We start from the raw sequence: 17,538 nt of genomic DNA, 5'->3' as shown, positions 1-17,538 counted from the left end.
AACCTGCCAGGGGCCACACCCTTACCTGACTTTTCTTTTCCTCAAACCATCAATAGTTTCTCTGTTGGGGGCTTCATTCTGGAATGTTTACTAGTTTGATGTTGTGCAGGCAACCACAGCTGATGTGAATTTATTTTAATATTACCTTTAGCTCTGTAATTTTTTTGAATGAATTTATATTATATGATAATATAAATTATGGAAGTTTTATTCCAGTATTTATTGAAAATATAATCCTTTTCTCGTGAATTGCAGTGGTATTTTGTTTAGAAAAAATGACCATATTGCTTGTAATGTGTTGTTCTAGATGCCACAATCCATTGCATCTGCTTATTCTTGTGCCAATGTCATACTAGCTTGATTGTAGATTTCAGTCTTTATATATTATAGTGTAAATTCCACAGCTTGTAATTTTACTTATTTTTTAACTGTTTTTAATCCAACTAAACATTTAGAGTGAGTGATAATTTTCACTAAAATAATTACTGAGTTTAGATTAGCATTAATTGAATCTATGGTTTGATGTGGGAAATTCATATAGCATTTTGCTTAGTTTTTATTCACATTCGTTGCCTGTCTTTATTAACTTAGAGCTTCTTTAAATTTTCCTGGCAGGTATGGTACATTTGTACTGCTGTGTACCTGGTAACTTTTTGGTATTATTTTAAATAACATTTGTTTTCATTTTTCAGAGGCTATTACTGCTTTGTAGGAACACAATAGCTATTTCTTAAAACACTGACCTTGTGTTAAGAAGTCTTAGTGACTTGACATTGATTTCAACATTTGTAGGTGTTTTAATAAAGATGTTCCACGTAAGTAGTTATGGTCTTTGTGAATAAAGGCAGTTTTACTCACAAGTTTTATTTTTTGTTTTAAGCTTTTTATGTCCTCCATTTCTGCCTTTTGTCTTTCTTTGCTGGCTAGAACTTTGTTGTGAATGTCTAATCTTGATCCAGTTCAGTTATCTTGAGAGTGAATTAGCTTCAGAGACTCAAAACAATATATACTTACTGAAACGTTCAGAACTTTTGTCTTTACTTTTGTGTTGTAGGAACTTGCAGTAAAGGAGGATGAAGACGACATTTCTGAGAAAGGCAGTGACTCTGAAGAGGAAGAAACCAATAGAGATTCCCAGAGTGAAAAAGATGATGGCAGTGACAGAGACTCAGATAGAGAGCAAGATGAAAAACAGAACAAAGATGATGAAGCAGTAAGACCTGATGGGTTCCCCTCCCCAGCCCCTGTTGTGCTGAGAATAGAGCCCAGTGCATACCCCACACTCCAGACCTGATCGTGGAAATCATCACTGGAGCTGTTGTTCATTCCTTTGCTTATTTATTTGCCTTAAAAACGCATCCATTTTAGAATTTTACTACTTTAAGATTGCATTTGTTCTGAGGAATTCCTGTTAGGGATTCTAAAGGAAAATCGTTTCAGACAAGGATTAGAAATCCCAGTTTTCTTAAATTTGTTGAAATTCTGAAGGGCAGCAGGCTCTGTGTATGAGTGAGACTATTTTGATCTTTTAAGGAAATTTTCAGTGTTGGAAAGTATCTGTGGAAATAGGAGTAAGGGAAGGTGGCTGTGAACCAGGAACAGTCCTTAGAAGGTTCTTCTGTGGGTTCCAGATCACACTGAGAAGAAACATCACTGTGAACTTGGTGGTGGAGAGTCAGTTAAAAGGAAAGCTTTTAGAATATCATCTTGTTTGCATAAGATAATTAAGAATTTATTAAGATGATGAGGTATACTCTTTGCACATCAAATTTCACTTGACTTTTGGGAATGATACAGAAAAGAATGTGCTGGAGGCTCATTACAAATGAAGTATAAACTGATTGCTCTTGCTCTTTTAATAAACAGGGTTTCTCTGTAGCTTTGGGGCCAGAATATAGATCTTAAAGTAATCCTTGTGGTTTGAGATAAAAAATGTAATCCCCTGAATAGTCTCTGAGGCAGTAGGAGAGTCCTGGAAGAGGTAGGGAGTGGAATGCAAAGGTATAAGGAGCTCATGCGCCTACTTATCCTTGAGGGAGAAAGCAAATAAAGATGAGTTTTATTAGTTGCTGGGTCTTTAGTGCTTTTAGACTTAGAGAATTACAGAGATTGTTTCCTCAGTTCCACTCTAAGAAAGATTTGTTATATCATTTTCTGAGTATCTAATATTCTCAGAGGCAAATGAAGTTTTTATAGATGAGCGTTTTTTCTTTTTTTCTTCCTTCCTTCTTTAGATTCATAGTCTATTTCATCCTAAGCATGATTTAGTCCACAGAGTCTAAGACAAATACAAAATAGCTTTTGCGTTTTGAACATCCTGGCTGTCAGAGACAGCAGACTTAAATGTTGTAGTATGTACAAGAATTAATACATATTTTTCAAGCTGTAGTAATGGCATAAAGGTTCTGAGGCAGAGGGAATATTCTTGATAGACGTTTCTTGGGAGTTCATACATTGGGATTTCACTGTCCTAATAGAATTAGGAGTAGGAGTTTATAAGACTGAGAATGTGAACAGAAACCTGCATAGGGTTTAGAGTGGGTGAAATGGTTTGGTAACTTCATAGAAGTGTAGGTAGCTATAATGACAAGAGTAAAAAGGACAAGGAAGGAAGCTGTGGTATAGACTGAGTCAAATCTGAAACGGTAGTGTCACCATGCTGTGGGGCTTAGAGGTATAGTTAACTTTGTGTCACATAATGATGAGACTTGTGGAAAAAAACTTAAAATTCTCGTAGCTGGTTGGCATTGTAAAAAGTAAAAGCTAGAAACTCCTCTAGATGGTCTCTGCAAGGTACCAGATTTCAAGTATTTTTTTTTTTTTCACACTAGGAGTGGCAAGAGTTACAACAAAGCATACAGAGAAAAGAGAGAGCTCTTCTGGAAACCAAGTCAAAGATAACACACCCTGTGTATAGTCTTTACTTTCCTGAGGTGAGTTGCACTCAGCCTAGTGTTTCCTTTATTCTATTTCTTCTTTCCATATATTTCTCATTGGATTCATACTGCTCTGTGGTGTATTGAGTGATCCAAAGTGTAATAACTGGTTTATTTTTGATAGGTCACTGTTTTAGGGTTTCTGTTGCTCTGAAGAGGCACCATCATCCCAGCAACTCTTATAAAGGAAAACATTTCCAGTTTGGACGTTTAGTCCCATTGTCGTCATGGCAGGTGGCACGGCAGCATGCAGGCAGACTTGGTGCTGGAGAAAGAGCTGAGAGTTCTACATCTGGTTCAGCAGGCAGTAGGAAGTAAATAGGCTTGACCTTCTAAGACCTGAAAGCCTGCCCCCACAGTGACACACTTCTTCCAACAAGGGCACATCTACTCCAACAAGGCTACACCTCCTAATAGTGGCACTCCCTATAAGCCAATGATTTAAACACATGAGTCTATGGGGGTCATACCTATTCAAACCACCACAGTCACCCCCATTCTAAAGGATATATTGTAATATGAATTACTTTCTGTGAACATATTGTTTACAGGGTGTTTAACTTTTTAAGTTTTGTAGATGGAAGTATCTGTCCTACCCAGTCCTGCAGCTGTTCAATCCCAAAGAAACACACAGAGACTTAAATTAATTATAAACTGTTTGGCCTATTAGCTCAAGCTTATTATTAACTAGCTCCTACAACTTAAATTATTCTTGTCTGTTTAGCCACGTGGCTTAGTTGAAGCATTCTTCTCTTGCTTCCTCTACGTCTAGCTGTTGACCACGTCTCTGCCTTTCCTCTTGCCAGATCTTAGTCTGGTTGTCTATTCTTCCTGCCTGGCTACTGGTCAGTTAGCGTTTTATTACACCAATATGAGTAACAAATCTTTACAGTGTACAAGAGCTTTATCCCACAGCAAAGTTTATATGATTTTCTATGCACCTGTTATCTCTGCTCATATTACTACTGAGTGTTGTATTTAATGCCTATTTGCATTTAGTAGTGAGAGGAGGCTTTATAAGATGAATGCAATATTTTGACTTTGGTGACTTAGCTGTTCTGAGTCATTCGTCACCATGAAGTTTTAACAGGATGGAAGAAATTCTTCTCTTTGAGGGTTTCTTACTAGCTCCTTGGCACAACCACCAAACTTGCTTTTGACTCTAATAACTGTCCTGGATTGTGGGAATGTATTTATCCATAGGTGGTAGTTATGGGACCAACTCCTTTAGGTTCTGAACAAATTTCAGCAATAACTGAGCAATACCTGAGGCCCACACTGAGAACTGTCCTTGTTTACCTTGTTGTTATACTGCTCACCTTTTAATGTCTTTGCTCTCTCAGTTGTTGATCTGGAAATGACTTGGGAATTCCTTTGACGTTTTGCTTTTGAAAATGATTCTGTCTGTGGAGCTTGTTCCCCCAGCTCATGAAAACTGATCCATGGCCTGCTTCACAGCTTTGCCGCAGAGCCTTCTGCTCTCCTCATGTTTGGCCAGTGGGTTGATGTGTACAGTTTGTTTTCTGTACGATATGAGAATATCAATCCAAAGATTCTGGAGCCTTCTAAGCAAGTGGCTTTGCAGTGGTGGTGTTTAGATTTGGAGCAAAGTTGACCTAGGGTTTCATGTTAATATATGTGATGATATTCTGACATGTCTTGGGCTTTTACCCATCTGTTAGGAGCATTTTGCTCATTGAAGAGATAGCCTGCCAACACCAGGCATCCTGAAATCAAGCAAATAAGTTCTGCTTGTTGATTGGTTTTAAAAATCAAACAGAAAAAGTGTGGGATGAAGTAAGCACTCATCCTACGTAATTGGTTTTCATGTAACTTACATTATCATTTTAGCTCATGATTAGTTGAAGTGTTTTATCCTCAAAAATGCCTTTTCCTAATATAGTCTTACCTTGTGGTCAGTGTTTGAAAACTCATGACCCATGTGCCACATGTGGCCTACAATAGCACTGAATGTGGACAAACACAAAATCGTAAACTTAAAACATTGAAGGGTTTTTGTAATTTATTTATTGTTTTGTAGTGTGAGCTTTATAGATGACATTGGCGTTTCACAAGGTCTAAAGGCTGACCATGCAGGCCAAATCTAGTTGCCTTCTAAAGGTCTCACCATGTGGCCCTGGCTGGGTTTGAATTCATACAGTTTATCTCCTTCTGTCTATCTAGTGCTGATAATAAAGGCATGTGCCACCATGCCTGCAGCCTGCCTGCTTTTGCACATGATGCTATAGCGTGAACACAGTTTATTTGAGCACAACTTTATTCATTTATTTTACACTGCAACAGCAGATCTGAACACCCCCAAAAGTTTACATTAATATTGCATGTTGAGATTGTTAGGTTTGTATAAACCCTGTGTATATCCGAAACACACACACACACACAAAACACACACCTGCGCATGTACACACATAAACCATCAATCATTCTGTAGCTTCATCAATCCTCAAGTTAAGCAGAACTGAATTTTTTTATTTGGCACTGTTCTCATCATTGCAATTTACTTATTGCCTTATTCATGCTAAGTCCTTTGTGGCCTGTGGCATTTAACAGAAGAACTTTTAGTTGAGTTTAAACATACACAAAGTAATAATGGGAAAGACAGAAGGACCAGTGAGATGGATCAGCAAGGACATGCACCTCCTGCTGGCCCTGCTGACCTGAATTCCAACCTGGGATCCACATGATGGAAGGGAGAGGACTGATTCCTCTTGTTATTTTTTGACCTCTACACATGTGTCATAGCATACATACACCGATGTACATATAAACATAAAAAATATTTAAAGAAGATTAAGATAACAAAGTAAGCAAAAAAAGAAGTTACTAAACCACGTTAAAGGGTAAAATAAAATGGAAAAAGCACTGATTTGGCTTTAAAAGTAGAAATAATTTCCAGAGAAACATTTCAATAGAATTTCCCTTCCTTCCTTCTTTTCTTTGCTTTTTTGGGGATATCTTTGCACCTATCCATAGAATTTTTTTTTAAAGTGTTGGAAAATTGAGAGTTTAGGATAGGGTGGTGCCGTTTAGGCTAAATGTATATTTAGCACATTCTGGAGTTATTTTTAGGTTCCAACATTTTTCTTTAAAACCAAGTGTCAGTCCCTGAAACAGGTGATACTGAGCACACGTCCAGCACTGGTTCAGCAGTGGGTGATGTAGCACAGTGATGATGCTGTGCGGTACCCATCCACTTGTTTGTTTCCTAGCTGCCCAGACTCCCGAAATAACCACACAGAAACTGGTATACTCCTGTCAAGATCTTACATATTAAATTAACCAATTTCTATTTTATATTTTATCATGAGGCTTGTAGCCTACCGGCAAGGTTCCAGCTAGCAGCTCGTGTCTTTCCCCTTTGGGGGCTACATGGTGTCTTTATTCATTAACCAATAAAAGCAACACATATACAGAGGGACTTCCCACCCCATTTCCCCTTTCCTGTGTAGATAAAGAGGAAGGTTTTAACTTTAACATATTAAAATACATATAACAAAACAGTTATCAAGCAAGAATTAGAGTTTCAATATTTATATCTACTTTATCTTTTATCATAACTAAGGAAAAGTATAACTATCTATTCTTCAACTCCATCAGAAACTCCAAAAGGATATAATATTACCTAAGTAAACAGAAAGTGCATTGTAAGAAACTTCCAAAACTCTAGAATTGACAGAGACATCTTGCTGCCTGGACAGACACCCTAAGTTCTTCTGTATCATTGGGGCATCAATCTTCAGCCTGTAGGTCCATAGTATCCAGCAGACTTTTCCATGAAGCAGGAAATTTCAAAGACAATTCTACCTGTCCTGGCAGTTTGTCAGTCACTTTTTTCTGTGTCTAGAATATCTTGCAGACTCTTTCATGAAGCAGGAACCCTGAAGGATGTTCTCACCTTTAGGCAAGTTCAAACTCCAACTTCAAGTTCAATGCTTCAGCGATACAGAAGAACTTTGGGTGACTGTCCAGGTAGTGAGATGTCTCTGTCAATTCTAGAGTTTTGGAAGTTGCTTACAATGCACTTTCTGTTAACTTAGGAAATATTATATCCTTCTGGAGTCTTTGATGGAGTTAAAGAATAGATATAGTTTTCCTTAGTTATGATAAAAGATAAAATAGATATAAATATTGTAACTGCAATTCTTGCTTGATACCTGTCTTGCTATATCTAATTTTACAATGTTAAAGTTAAAACCTTCCTTTTTATTTAAACAGAAAAGGGGAGGTGATGTGGAATTCCTCTCTGTATGCTGTAAATACCATTGGTTAATAAAGAAACTGCTTTGAACCTATAGCAGAGCAGGGCAGAACAGAGCGAGGTGGGGAAAACTAAACTGAATGCTGGGAGAAAGAAGGTGGAGTCAGGAGAAGCCATGTAGCCCCACTGGAGATGAACTTTACCCGGTAAGCCACAGCCTTGTGGTGATACACAGATTAATGGAGATGGTTAATTTAAGATATGAGTTAGCCAGAAATATGCTTAAGCTATTGGCCAAACAGTACTGAAAATAATATGGTTTCTGTGTGATTATTTCACGGCTGGGCAGCCGGGAACAAACAAATGTCCTCCTACAACAGTGCTGGGCACACTGAAACTTGGTGCATGCAGACATCTTGGCCCTGTGTTTATTAATAAAATAATTTTCTGCCTTTTGTTCTATCATTTTTAATTCCCAGCTCTCATTGTGCATTCTAGTGATGGTTTCCTAATGAGCTTTTTGTTGTTCTGATCTTTGAGAAGTTCAGAAAGAAATGCTGAGCTTATTAAAATAGCAATGTGCAATGAAAGATAAATATAAGCTCTTAAAATCTGAGGTGTTCTCTTTCATGTTTTAAGTATTTAATGCATTGGCATTTTATTGGGCTGCTCAAGTCCCTTCCACTCAAAAGCTGATTTTTGCTTATCACTAGGTAGAATAGCTGATTTTTTTGTATGGTGTAATAATTATTTTCCTTTTTTAGAATGTCTTTTCTCATTTTAAAGTAAATCACAGATTTTTAATTATTGAGATCCATTAGCAGACTTAATGGAGTTGTTGAAACTCCAAAAGTTATACATAGAACTGATTGTGGAATAGTGAGTGTGTCTCGCAGTGGTTTAGTACAATTTGTTCATCTGCTAAGAGGTAGCACTGAACAGGGCAAAGACAGCATCTCAAAAGTAAGACTAGTTGAAACTGTTTTTCCGGTTCTTTCTGAAGCTTATATTCTTTTTTTTTCTTTCAGGAAAAACAAGAGTGGTGGTGGCTTTATATTGCGGATAGGAAAGAACAAACATTAATATCCATGCCATATCATGTATGTACACTGAAGGATACAGAGGAGGTAATTAGCCAACAATATTTCTCTCTTAATATCTTAACTTTTATGATGCTTCATTAAATTTTTTTTGTTGTTTTGGCTTTTGGCTTTTTGAGACAGGATTTCTTTGTGTAATAGTCCTGATTGTTCTGGAACTTGCTTTGTAGACCAGGCTGGCCTCGCACTCACAAGATCCTCTTGCCTCTGCCTCCCAAGTGCTGAGATTTAGGGATGCGCCGCCATTTATGTTTGTTTGTGTTAGGGTTAGCTTCAAGCTCCCTATGTAGCTGACACTGGCTTTGAACTCCTGATTCTTCTGCCTCTGTTTCTCAGGTTTTGGGATTACAGATTTACATTACCATACTTGACAATTTACTGTAGCTGGAAATTTCTATACTGCTCGCCAGTTCCCAGATAACCAACTCAGGAGACTCAATTTTATTTACAAATGCTCAGTTAGTAGCTCAGGTCTGTTAACTAGTTCTTACAACTTAAATTAACCCATTTCTATTAATCTATATTGCCTTGTGACATGTGGCTTTATCTGTCCTCCAACTTGTCTTGCTCCCTCTGTGACTCCTAACTACTCTACTGACTCTGCCCTTCTTCCTCCCAGAATTCTTACTTTGGCTGTCCTGCCTATATTGACCAATCAGTTCTTTATTAGTCAATGATATATATATATATCTATATATATAAACAATGTACCGAAGGATTATCCCACAGCAACTTACATGTTGTTTGTTATAAGGTATTTTAAAATTATCTATATTTATATATATATAACATAACATTATTATGTGATGTTTTAGAGTGAGTCATTAGAAATCTTTAAAGATTGAAGAAGGTAGGCAACTTGATCAGTCTGTTGAAAACATTCTACGTTTTGAGACAGTTTTTCCTCATCACTGTCTACAAACATATCTACTCTCCAGACTCTAATGATGTTTTACTTAAAAAGTTAAAATTTTTGTTCTTCTTGGATTACTGCTAAGTAGACTATACTTTGTCTTGAAAAATCCAAGGACTGGTAATTTTTATGTTTTAGAATGGAGGATTTTTTTGTTATTTTATTATGTGCCATTAATTACTGCCTTTTTCTTTTTTCCCCTTCCTTCCTTCCTTCCTTCCTTCCTTCCTTCCTTCCTTCCTTCCTTCCTTCCTTCCTTCCTTCCTTCCTTCCTTCTTTTCCTTCCTTTCGTTTGTTTCTGCAACTAATACTTGAGGAAAAGAATTAAAGAAGGGAGAACTAGAGAAGATGGTTCAGTGGTTAAGAGTAAATACTGCTCTTATAGAGGATTCGGGTTTGGTTCCAGCACTCACCTGAGGTGTCTCGTGCTATCCTGTAACTTTAGTTCCAGGTACATGCACTCATGTGTATGTGTACACACACACACACACACACACACACACACACACCTAATTTAGAATAAAAATAATTTTTATTTTAAAGGAGAGAGGATTAATTTCAGAAGGTTCTTCCATGTTTGGCAATTAGTTGGTTACTTTAAGTTCCATGCCATTAGAGGCAGCCAGGACGTAGAATAGGGAAAGACAAAGGGCAAGATGTCGTCTTCATAGGCATACTCTTCTTATGACCTACTTCCTCTAGCCAAGACCACCTTCTGTAGCTTATCACCTTCCAATAATGTCTTCAAATTATGTTGCAATAAAGGTTAATCATTCATTACATCATAGCTCTCAAGTTCAAGAAACATCCAGAAATGTGCTTTTCTATTCTAGGTATTTCTAAGTCCGGTCAAGTCAAGACTGACTGCCATAATGACATGGTGATAAAGAGTTGCTTACTCAATATGTCTTACATTTACTCTTGGGAGCTATATTCTGTTCTACTGTTCTTGGTGTGTGTGTGTTCCTTTTTGAGAAAGAAAGCTCTCTCTGTCAGCCTGGACTTAGTGGACAAATTTCAAGATTGTTCTAGATATTGACTATATTATAAGTCAGGGTTCTCTAGAGGTCTAGAGGAAAGAACTGATAGAATAATGAGGGTGGGGGGTGGTGCTTACAGGATGCTGTCCAGCTAGTCCAACAATGACTGTGTCTTGACAGAAAGTTCAAGAATCCAATAGTTGTTCAGTTCACAAAGCTGTTTGTCTCAGATGGTCTTCCAGTGTATGTTGGAGTCCCAAAGAAGCAGGCTCTAATGCCAGTGAAGGAATTCCTCAGCAACAAGATGTATAAACTTGCCACTGAGAATGAGGACAAGCAGATAAAAAGCAAAAGTTGCTTTCTTCCATGTCCTTTATGTAGGCTTCCTACCAGAAGGTATGGCCCAGATTTAGGGTGAGTCTTCAGTGATCCAGATTTAAGGTGAATCTTTGTTTTAGTTACATTCTGTTGCTGTGAAGAGATGCCATGGCCATAGAAAAGCATTTAATTGGGTCTTCCTTACAGTTTCAGAGATTTAGTCCGTTATCACAATGGCAGGGAGCATGGACTCAGTACACATGGTACTGGAGAAGTAGCTAAGAACTACATCCTGATCTGTAGGCCAGAGAAAGAGAGACTAGGCCTGGCATGGATTTTTGAAACCTCAAAGCCCATCCCCAGTGACACACTTTCCCCAACAAGTCCACACTTCCTAATCCTTAAATAATGTCACCCCCAAGTGCCTAAGCATTCAAATATGTGAGTCTATCAGAGCTATTCTTATTCAAACCTCCACACTCTACTTCCTGGCCCGATAGGTTTATATCTATATCATTAATGCAAAAATTTATTCAGTACAACTTCAAAAGTCCCTATAATCTATCATAGTCTCAACACTATTTAAATAAAGTCCAAAGTCTTTTCTGAGACTCATGGCAATCTCCTTAACTGTAACCCTCTGTAAAATCAAAATCAAAAGCAGACCATATACTTCCAGCATACAATGGCACAGAATATATGTCACCATTTCAAAAGGAAGGAAGGGGAACATTGTGAGGAAATGTTGAACCACAGCAAGACTGGAAACCAGAAAGGCAAACTCCAAACTCTGCATCTCCGTGTCTGATGTCAAATGCTCTTCAGGTCTCCAGCTCTTTTCCATACTCCTCTCTTTTGGCCTGGTTCCGTACCCAGTCTGCAGCTCTCCTTAGCAGGTATCCTTCTTGCCTTGTCCTCTGCCTACAGATAGTTCATGTTACCAATTTTGTTTTGTTTTGTTCTTGAGATAGGATTTCTCTGTGTCACCCTGACTGTCCTGGAACTCACTCTGTAGACCAGTCTGCCTCTACCTCCTGGATAAGAGCTGGGATAAAAGGCTTGCACCAGCACCTCCAGACAGCCAATTTTTAATGTATTTTCTTCGTGGTGTTTCATGTAAATAATATAACGGTTATTCCCCCTCCCCAAATTTTATATAAAAGTCAGCAAATACCATTCTAAACAACCTTTCTTTTTCTTCTAATGGTAAGATTTGGACAAGGATCTCCTGAATTACATACAGCCTTTTCCTCCATAAGCATAATGCAGCTGTTAGCTAGGAGTCAGCACTGATGTGATGCAGGCTCACAGTTCGTATTCAGTTTCCACTCTGTCACAATTTTTGTTTTGTCTTCAAATTAATTCAAAATCTAATGAAAGATTACACTGTTTTTTGTTCTTAATGCTATTTACTCTGGGGTTATAAATGCTAGCCAGACGTGGGCTCTACTAGAGGTGTACTCCAGCCGCTCCTGTTTGTTTTCAGTATTCTAGCAAACTGTTAGAAGACCAGTGTAATTTGCCTCATTGCTCACTCATTATGTTTCTTACTAGTCATTTATTTCATGTGTTACACACTGTATTTGTTTGCTTCCCATTTGTAGCAATAAGGTTTTCTTATTTCTAGGATGTTTGGGAAATCTCATCTGTGGTGTATTATTTGGGCATTATACTGTTCACCAAAGATTTTTACCAAATGTTTAGTACTCAGCAATGGTTTTTATTTAAATCACTTTTTTACTCTGCTCTTTGTTCAGTGTAGTTTCAGTTTGTTTTAAGAGTGAAACTCGACACCATCAGTGTTGTCAGGGCATATTTTGTGTGTATGGTTGTTATTATTGTTCATTTTTATTTGATCTTTTATATTTGTTTGGATTTTTTTTTCTCTTACTATGAGGAAATCAGCCTTTAAAAAAAAAAGAAAAGAAAAAGCTGGGTGGTTGTGATACACGCCTTTAATCTCAGTACCGGGGACACAAGGGTAGGCAGAATCTGTGAGTTTGAGGCCAGCCTGGTCTACAGAGCAGGTTCCAGGGCACACAGAGAAACCCTGTCTTGGGAGAAAAGACAAGAACAACAAATATTTCTCCCTGTTTTGTTTTCTTGCCTCAGTTTTCCAAGCTCTGGTATTACAGATTTGCACTAAAATGACCAGACTTTTTTTTCTCTTAAATGGTCTTTATATATCATTAACTGCAAAAATCTGGAATTTGAAGTTTACAGGTAGATTACTAGATTGCGAAAATGTCATTTTAAAGAATATATTCTTACGCTCATATAGAATTGAAATCTCTTAAGTCTGTGTTATGTATTTATGTTTATGATTTGATGGGAAATAAAATATTGTTTTGGACTTGTTTTTATATAGTTTCCTATAGTTTATATTTTATTTCTCTGCAGTGGTTAGGGGTTAGGGTAGAAAAGGGCCTTATTAAAACTAATAAATTATTTATTGAAATAAAATGAACTGAAATTATGTAATTCTTCTTAAATTTGTTTTTATAGTTTGAGTTTTATATATAGATATAATGAATTTTAGTTTTTCATCTTTCTCTTGCCTCTGATTCCTTCCCTTGCTCTCTGAAACCCTTTTGCCAGTGAGTGTGTGTGTGTGTTCCCACAGAGTTTAATTAGGAGGCTTGTATAGCATGGATGGGAGGCTATTTACTGGAGTGTAGGCAACTTTAACCACTGGAAAAATGGCACCCTTGTCCCCCAGCACCTGTTAACTGCCAGCAGTCCCTCAGGTGTTGTGGGCCTTGTTGAAATTTGTCTTGTGAAGGTAACCACTACTGGAGTAAGTTGAGAGTCCAGTGATTCTGTCATGTCCTCAAGACTTCTTTTGCAGCATATCTCCCCACTCTGGCTCTAACATGCTTTTTATCCCTTCTTCTTTAAGCCTTGGAGGGTCTTTCTGGATTTTTAAGGCATAGATAAATTTGGCAAGAATTATTTATTATCTAGCCAAGTCAGTTATTTAATTCCATATTTTATTTAGTAATACTTTGATTCTTTACTTAATTTCTTTTGAGTTTTCAAGGTGCCAACATAGAATATGGTTACTTTAATAGGTTTTCTTGAATTATCTACATAGAAATGAACCCAATAGTTCTGTTTAACTTGATTTTCTTTTTGTTTAGTGTTTATACTAGATAAAATAGAGCTCACACATGTTGTTGTGAGAGTTTCTGTGAGTCATCTGAGGGATAAGTACTCTGAGGTAGGAAATTTAAAGGCATTCTGTTTCATTTACATAGTACAGACTTCTAAGTATTGATTTTGTCTTCTTAGGTAGAACTAAAGTTTCCTGCACCAGGCAAGCCTGGAAATTATCAGTATACAGTGTTTCTGAGATCAGACTCCTATATGGGTTTGGATCAGATTAAACCACTGAAGGTAAGAATACTAATGAAAAACAAATAAAATTACTGAAGATGTGAGTCTAGTAACCCTAGCAAAGCCTGAGGAAGGTGTGGGAAGCATTTCCAGTTTTGAGATGCAGAGTGGGCGGAAGGAAAAAGTGGTCATCTCAGGTGCTTTCAGTATTAGATTTTTAAGGAGCGTTGAACCTCGACTTTAATTTGCTTTAGTAGGGTTTTTTTTAAAAAAAATATTTATTTATTACGTATACAATATTCTGTCTGCATGTATGCCTGAAAACCAGAAGAGGGCACCAGACCTCATTACAGATGGTTGTGAGCCACTATGTGGTTGCTGGGAATTGAACTCAGGACCTTTGGAAGAGCAGGCGATGCTCTTAACCTCTGAGCCATCTCTCCAGCCCTAGTAGGGTTTTTTTTTTTAATGTGTTATATTATGTGGTACTTTTCAGGGCTTTATCAAATGTGTTCTGTTTTCTTTAAAAAGGCTGGAGAGGGTGGGGAGCAGAACTCAGATTTTTACCACAGACTTATGGTGTGTTTATTGATTTCTAAAATGAAGGGTTTGTTTGTTTGTGTTTTTAATCATCTTAGAGCATAAATTTTGTGTGTGGCTTGATGCTCACTTAGTGTTCATTTCCCTTGAGCTTTTCACCCAAAGAGTTCTATTACATTAGTGAGATTGAGCAAAATCTTGTTACACTGGTAGAGTAAAGGAGCCAGTAAAGGAGAGTCTATTTCCTGCATCGGCCCTGGGATCTTACTGCACAACTAATCTTGAAGCATACTTGAATTTTTCTTCCTTCAGCCAAAGACTAATAAGATAACCACTCTGCACTGGTGCATAGGAAACATGACTGTTAGTACTTTGTGCCAGAGAAGTACAGTCTTAAATGGTTCAACATCTACAGGGTCAAAATACCAGATTATATTAGAAATTCTTTTTCATTCCTGTATAAGTAGGCTTAGTATTTTCATTTGTAGAATGAAGTGTCTTTTTAATAAATGTGCTGAATTTAGAGTTGTGCCACAGAACCCATTTCTTTGTGACTTGCTATGATTAAAGAAAACCTTTACCAGGCATTTCTTCCATTATTTCTTTCCAAATTTCTAATACATTTAATTCTTCTTTATAGTTGGAAGTTCATGAAGCCAAGCCTGTGCCAGAAAACCATCCCCAGTGGGATACAGCAATAGAAGGTGACGAAGACCAGGAAGACAGTGAGGGATTTGAAGATAGCTTTGAGGAAGAAGAGGAAGAAGAGGAAGGTGATGACTAAACACTGTATGCGTGGACCACAGTATTTGCACATATTTGCAAACATCTGCTGCTTTGTAAATTACAGTAAAGCAGAAGCAGTGAGAACTGATGTGGAGGGAAGTGTTGGCATCTTTACTAGAAATGGATACGTAAAATAGGCGCTTGGTGATGCCGTGATACAATCTGAAAGGGGGTTATTTAAAGCCTTTCAGGTATGGGGTGGTGCATTTATATCATCTGAAAATGATAATAAATCCTTTGTTGTTACAACTGTCCAGAAGTGTGGGCTGTGCATTACCTATCAGTTTATGGTCTCAGTCAGAGGACATGAAAAACAGTCTTTGTTCAGCTTTAGTTTAGTAAACATTAAAGTATGATGAACATCACATATATGTTTTAAGTAACATCTGCTCAATTTTTTAATCTGGTAATAAGCCATTATTCATTTATCAATATTTTACAAATGGTAAGATTATAACAGTTCCATACATGAGTTCAAACTTTATTTTCATCTATCTTGGCCATAACTTAGCATTCTCACACATTCCACACAATACAGAGGGCTACATTTTAGAATTTTCCGTTCTTAATTGCCCAGAGTTAGCAGACATTACAAAAGTGACTTTTATCGGCTTAAGGCCTCTTAAAGCCTCAGTTGGTGTCTGCGCAAGATCTCATTCTTCTGATAAGCTCAGGGCTGAAAGGGATTGCGGGACCACACATTCTCTGATGCTTGGGTCATGTTATCCAGTCTTTTGCAAAGGGTCACTATAAAAGCTGGACCACATTCTTAGCTCTTAATCTACCTGACTAGCAGAAGCCTTTTAAAGAAAATAATTACCGCATACAAAGGAGACATTTTTTGTATTCATTTTGGACTCCTGTTAATAAAATAGAAGTTTGACTCATTTTATGTTTGTAATTGTGTTTGTCTTTTTACTCCTAGAGAAAGGGCATAAATAGGCTAATCTTTTATTTTTTCAACTAAAAGTTTAATATTGTACCTCACTGCAGAAGTGACTGCTATCTCTGTATACTCTTGGAAAACCCAGGAGGAAGAGCTGTTCTCTCATTTAGTACAATCTACAGGGCAGTCTCAACGCAGAGTAATGTGTGTGTGATGAGTCACTGAGGTAAGAGGAATATTTTTATTACTAGATACCGAGGACACAAGTCTACAATACTCTAAGACTGATTGCAATAATCCTGTCAAACTCTCCATAGGCCAAAGTACTGTTGCAATACTAACGACCTTGTTTATTTAAAAGGTTGCTACTCTTCATGCAGAATTATTACTGGTATTTTGTTACTACAGTAGTTGGAAATAAAATTTGAAGATTACCAAAAATACGATTTTTTTGTTGTTGTTCTAAATTTAAGATGTAACACTTAACAGTTGAAGTTGTCCTCAGACCCTTGCTCACTAGTTGAATGAGGCCCTCCCTCCCTGTGCTACTGAGGGCTTGAGTCATTTGTTTTGTTTTTATGTAGTGGGTGGGTTTCCCTTTTCAATCAGATCTTTCTGGGAAGCTCCACTGCTGGTTGTAGCGACTAGACATGCAATTGTGAAGAAGTGAAGCAGCTTGTGTCAGGTGAAAGGAGAGAGGCTAGAGCAAACTAGGCAAGCAGAATTGTAGTATTTGTATTTCCTAGCTTTGCTGAAGTAGATGGCTCAAGAAAAGTCTCCTCTAGTGGCTGTTTTCCAGAGCTTATTCAGACAACTGGCTTCTCTGGTTTAAGAGTCTCTGGTGAGAATTTTACAACCCGTTAACAGCACCATGTTTACAAAAACAGCATGTCTTCCATGATTGGAAATCCCAACAATTTGTCTATTTTGTGATATGTATCAACACCGCAACCTAAGGAACCAGTTCTCCTCTAAGTATCTTAGGTGAAGGCCTCAGTTAGGGTTCTCATCTCTACTCAGTCACCAGACTCCACATCCCTTCTTTCTCCACAGTGGGATTAATGATATGTCCTGGTTTGTTTCTGGTTGAAAGTTGTGAGTGATGCTGTTTTTACTCTTATTCAAAATACTGACATTCTGTCAATAGAATAAATAAATATATAAATGAAAACACAGTGTGTACATACAGAATGAAATTGATTATATATGAAATTAAGTTATTTACATTGTGTAATATTTTTAATCTCTAAATTTGCAGAGTATCCATCAAAGTACAGCCTTCCACAAGGAGACTTAACTACCAATTGAAAGTGTGGCAGGTGCAAAGGTTAGCATTGTAAGACCTGACTGAGGCCTCAGACTCAAAATTAGTTAGATGTTTATGTTCTCTAAAATTTTGTGATATTTGAAAAGAATCGCACATTGAATGAGATTCTGCACATAGAGCAGTCTCTTGTTCTCTGCTCTGCACCGAGGGGTGGAGAAGGACAGGATGTCTGCTGGGAAGCTCAGCCCTAGAGGAGG

General features: G+C 37.5%; 1 protein-coding gene across 2 annotated transcripts in view; it reads left to right on the top strand.

Annotated features, from left to right (window-relative positions):
• The window catches only part of Sec63 (SEC63 protein translocation regulator), an 82,762-nt gene extending 66,305 nt beyond the window's left edge, over window positions 1-16,457 (top strand). For both annotated transcript variants that reach the window (XM_075944622.1, XM_075944617.1), the window contains exons 17-21: window positions 1,055-1,213; window positions 2,832-2,933; window positions 8,184-8,282; window positions 13,758-13,862; window positions 14,983-16,457. In XM_075944622.1, coding sequence (XP_075800737.1) covers window positions 1,055-1,213; window positions 2,832-2,933; window positions 8,184-8,282; window positions 13,758-13,862; window positions 14,983-15,126 — 609 coding nt within the window. In that variant the 3' untranslated portion in view covers window positions 15,127-16,457. The remainder of the gene's footprint in view (window positions 1-1,054; window positions 1,214-2,831; window positions 2,934-8,183; window positions 8,283-13,757; window positions 13,863-14,982) is intronic.
• Window positions 16,458-17,538: the final 1,081 nt, after the last annotated feature.

The sequence above is a fragment of the Microtus pennsylvanicus genome, chromosome 1 (assembly GCF_037038515.1).
Source record: "Microtus pennsylvanicus isolate mMicPen1 chromosome 1, mMicPen1.hap1, whole genome shotgun sequence".
Lineage (NCBI taxonomy): Eukaryota > Metazoa > Chordata > Mammalia > Rodentia > Cricetidae > Microtus > Microtus pennsylvanicus.
This window is presented reverse-complemented; position numbering and strand designations above follow the sequence as displayed.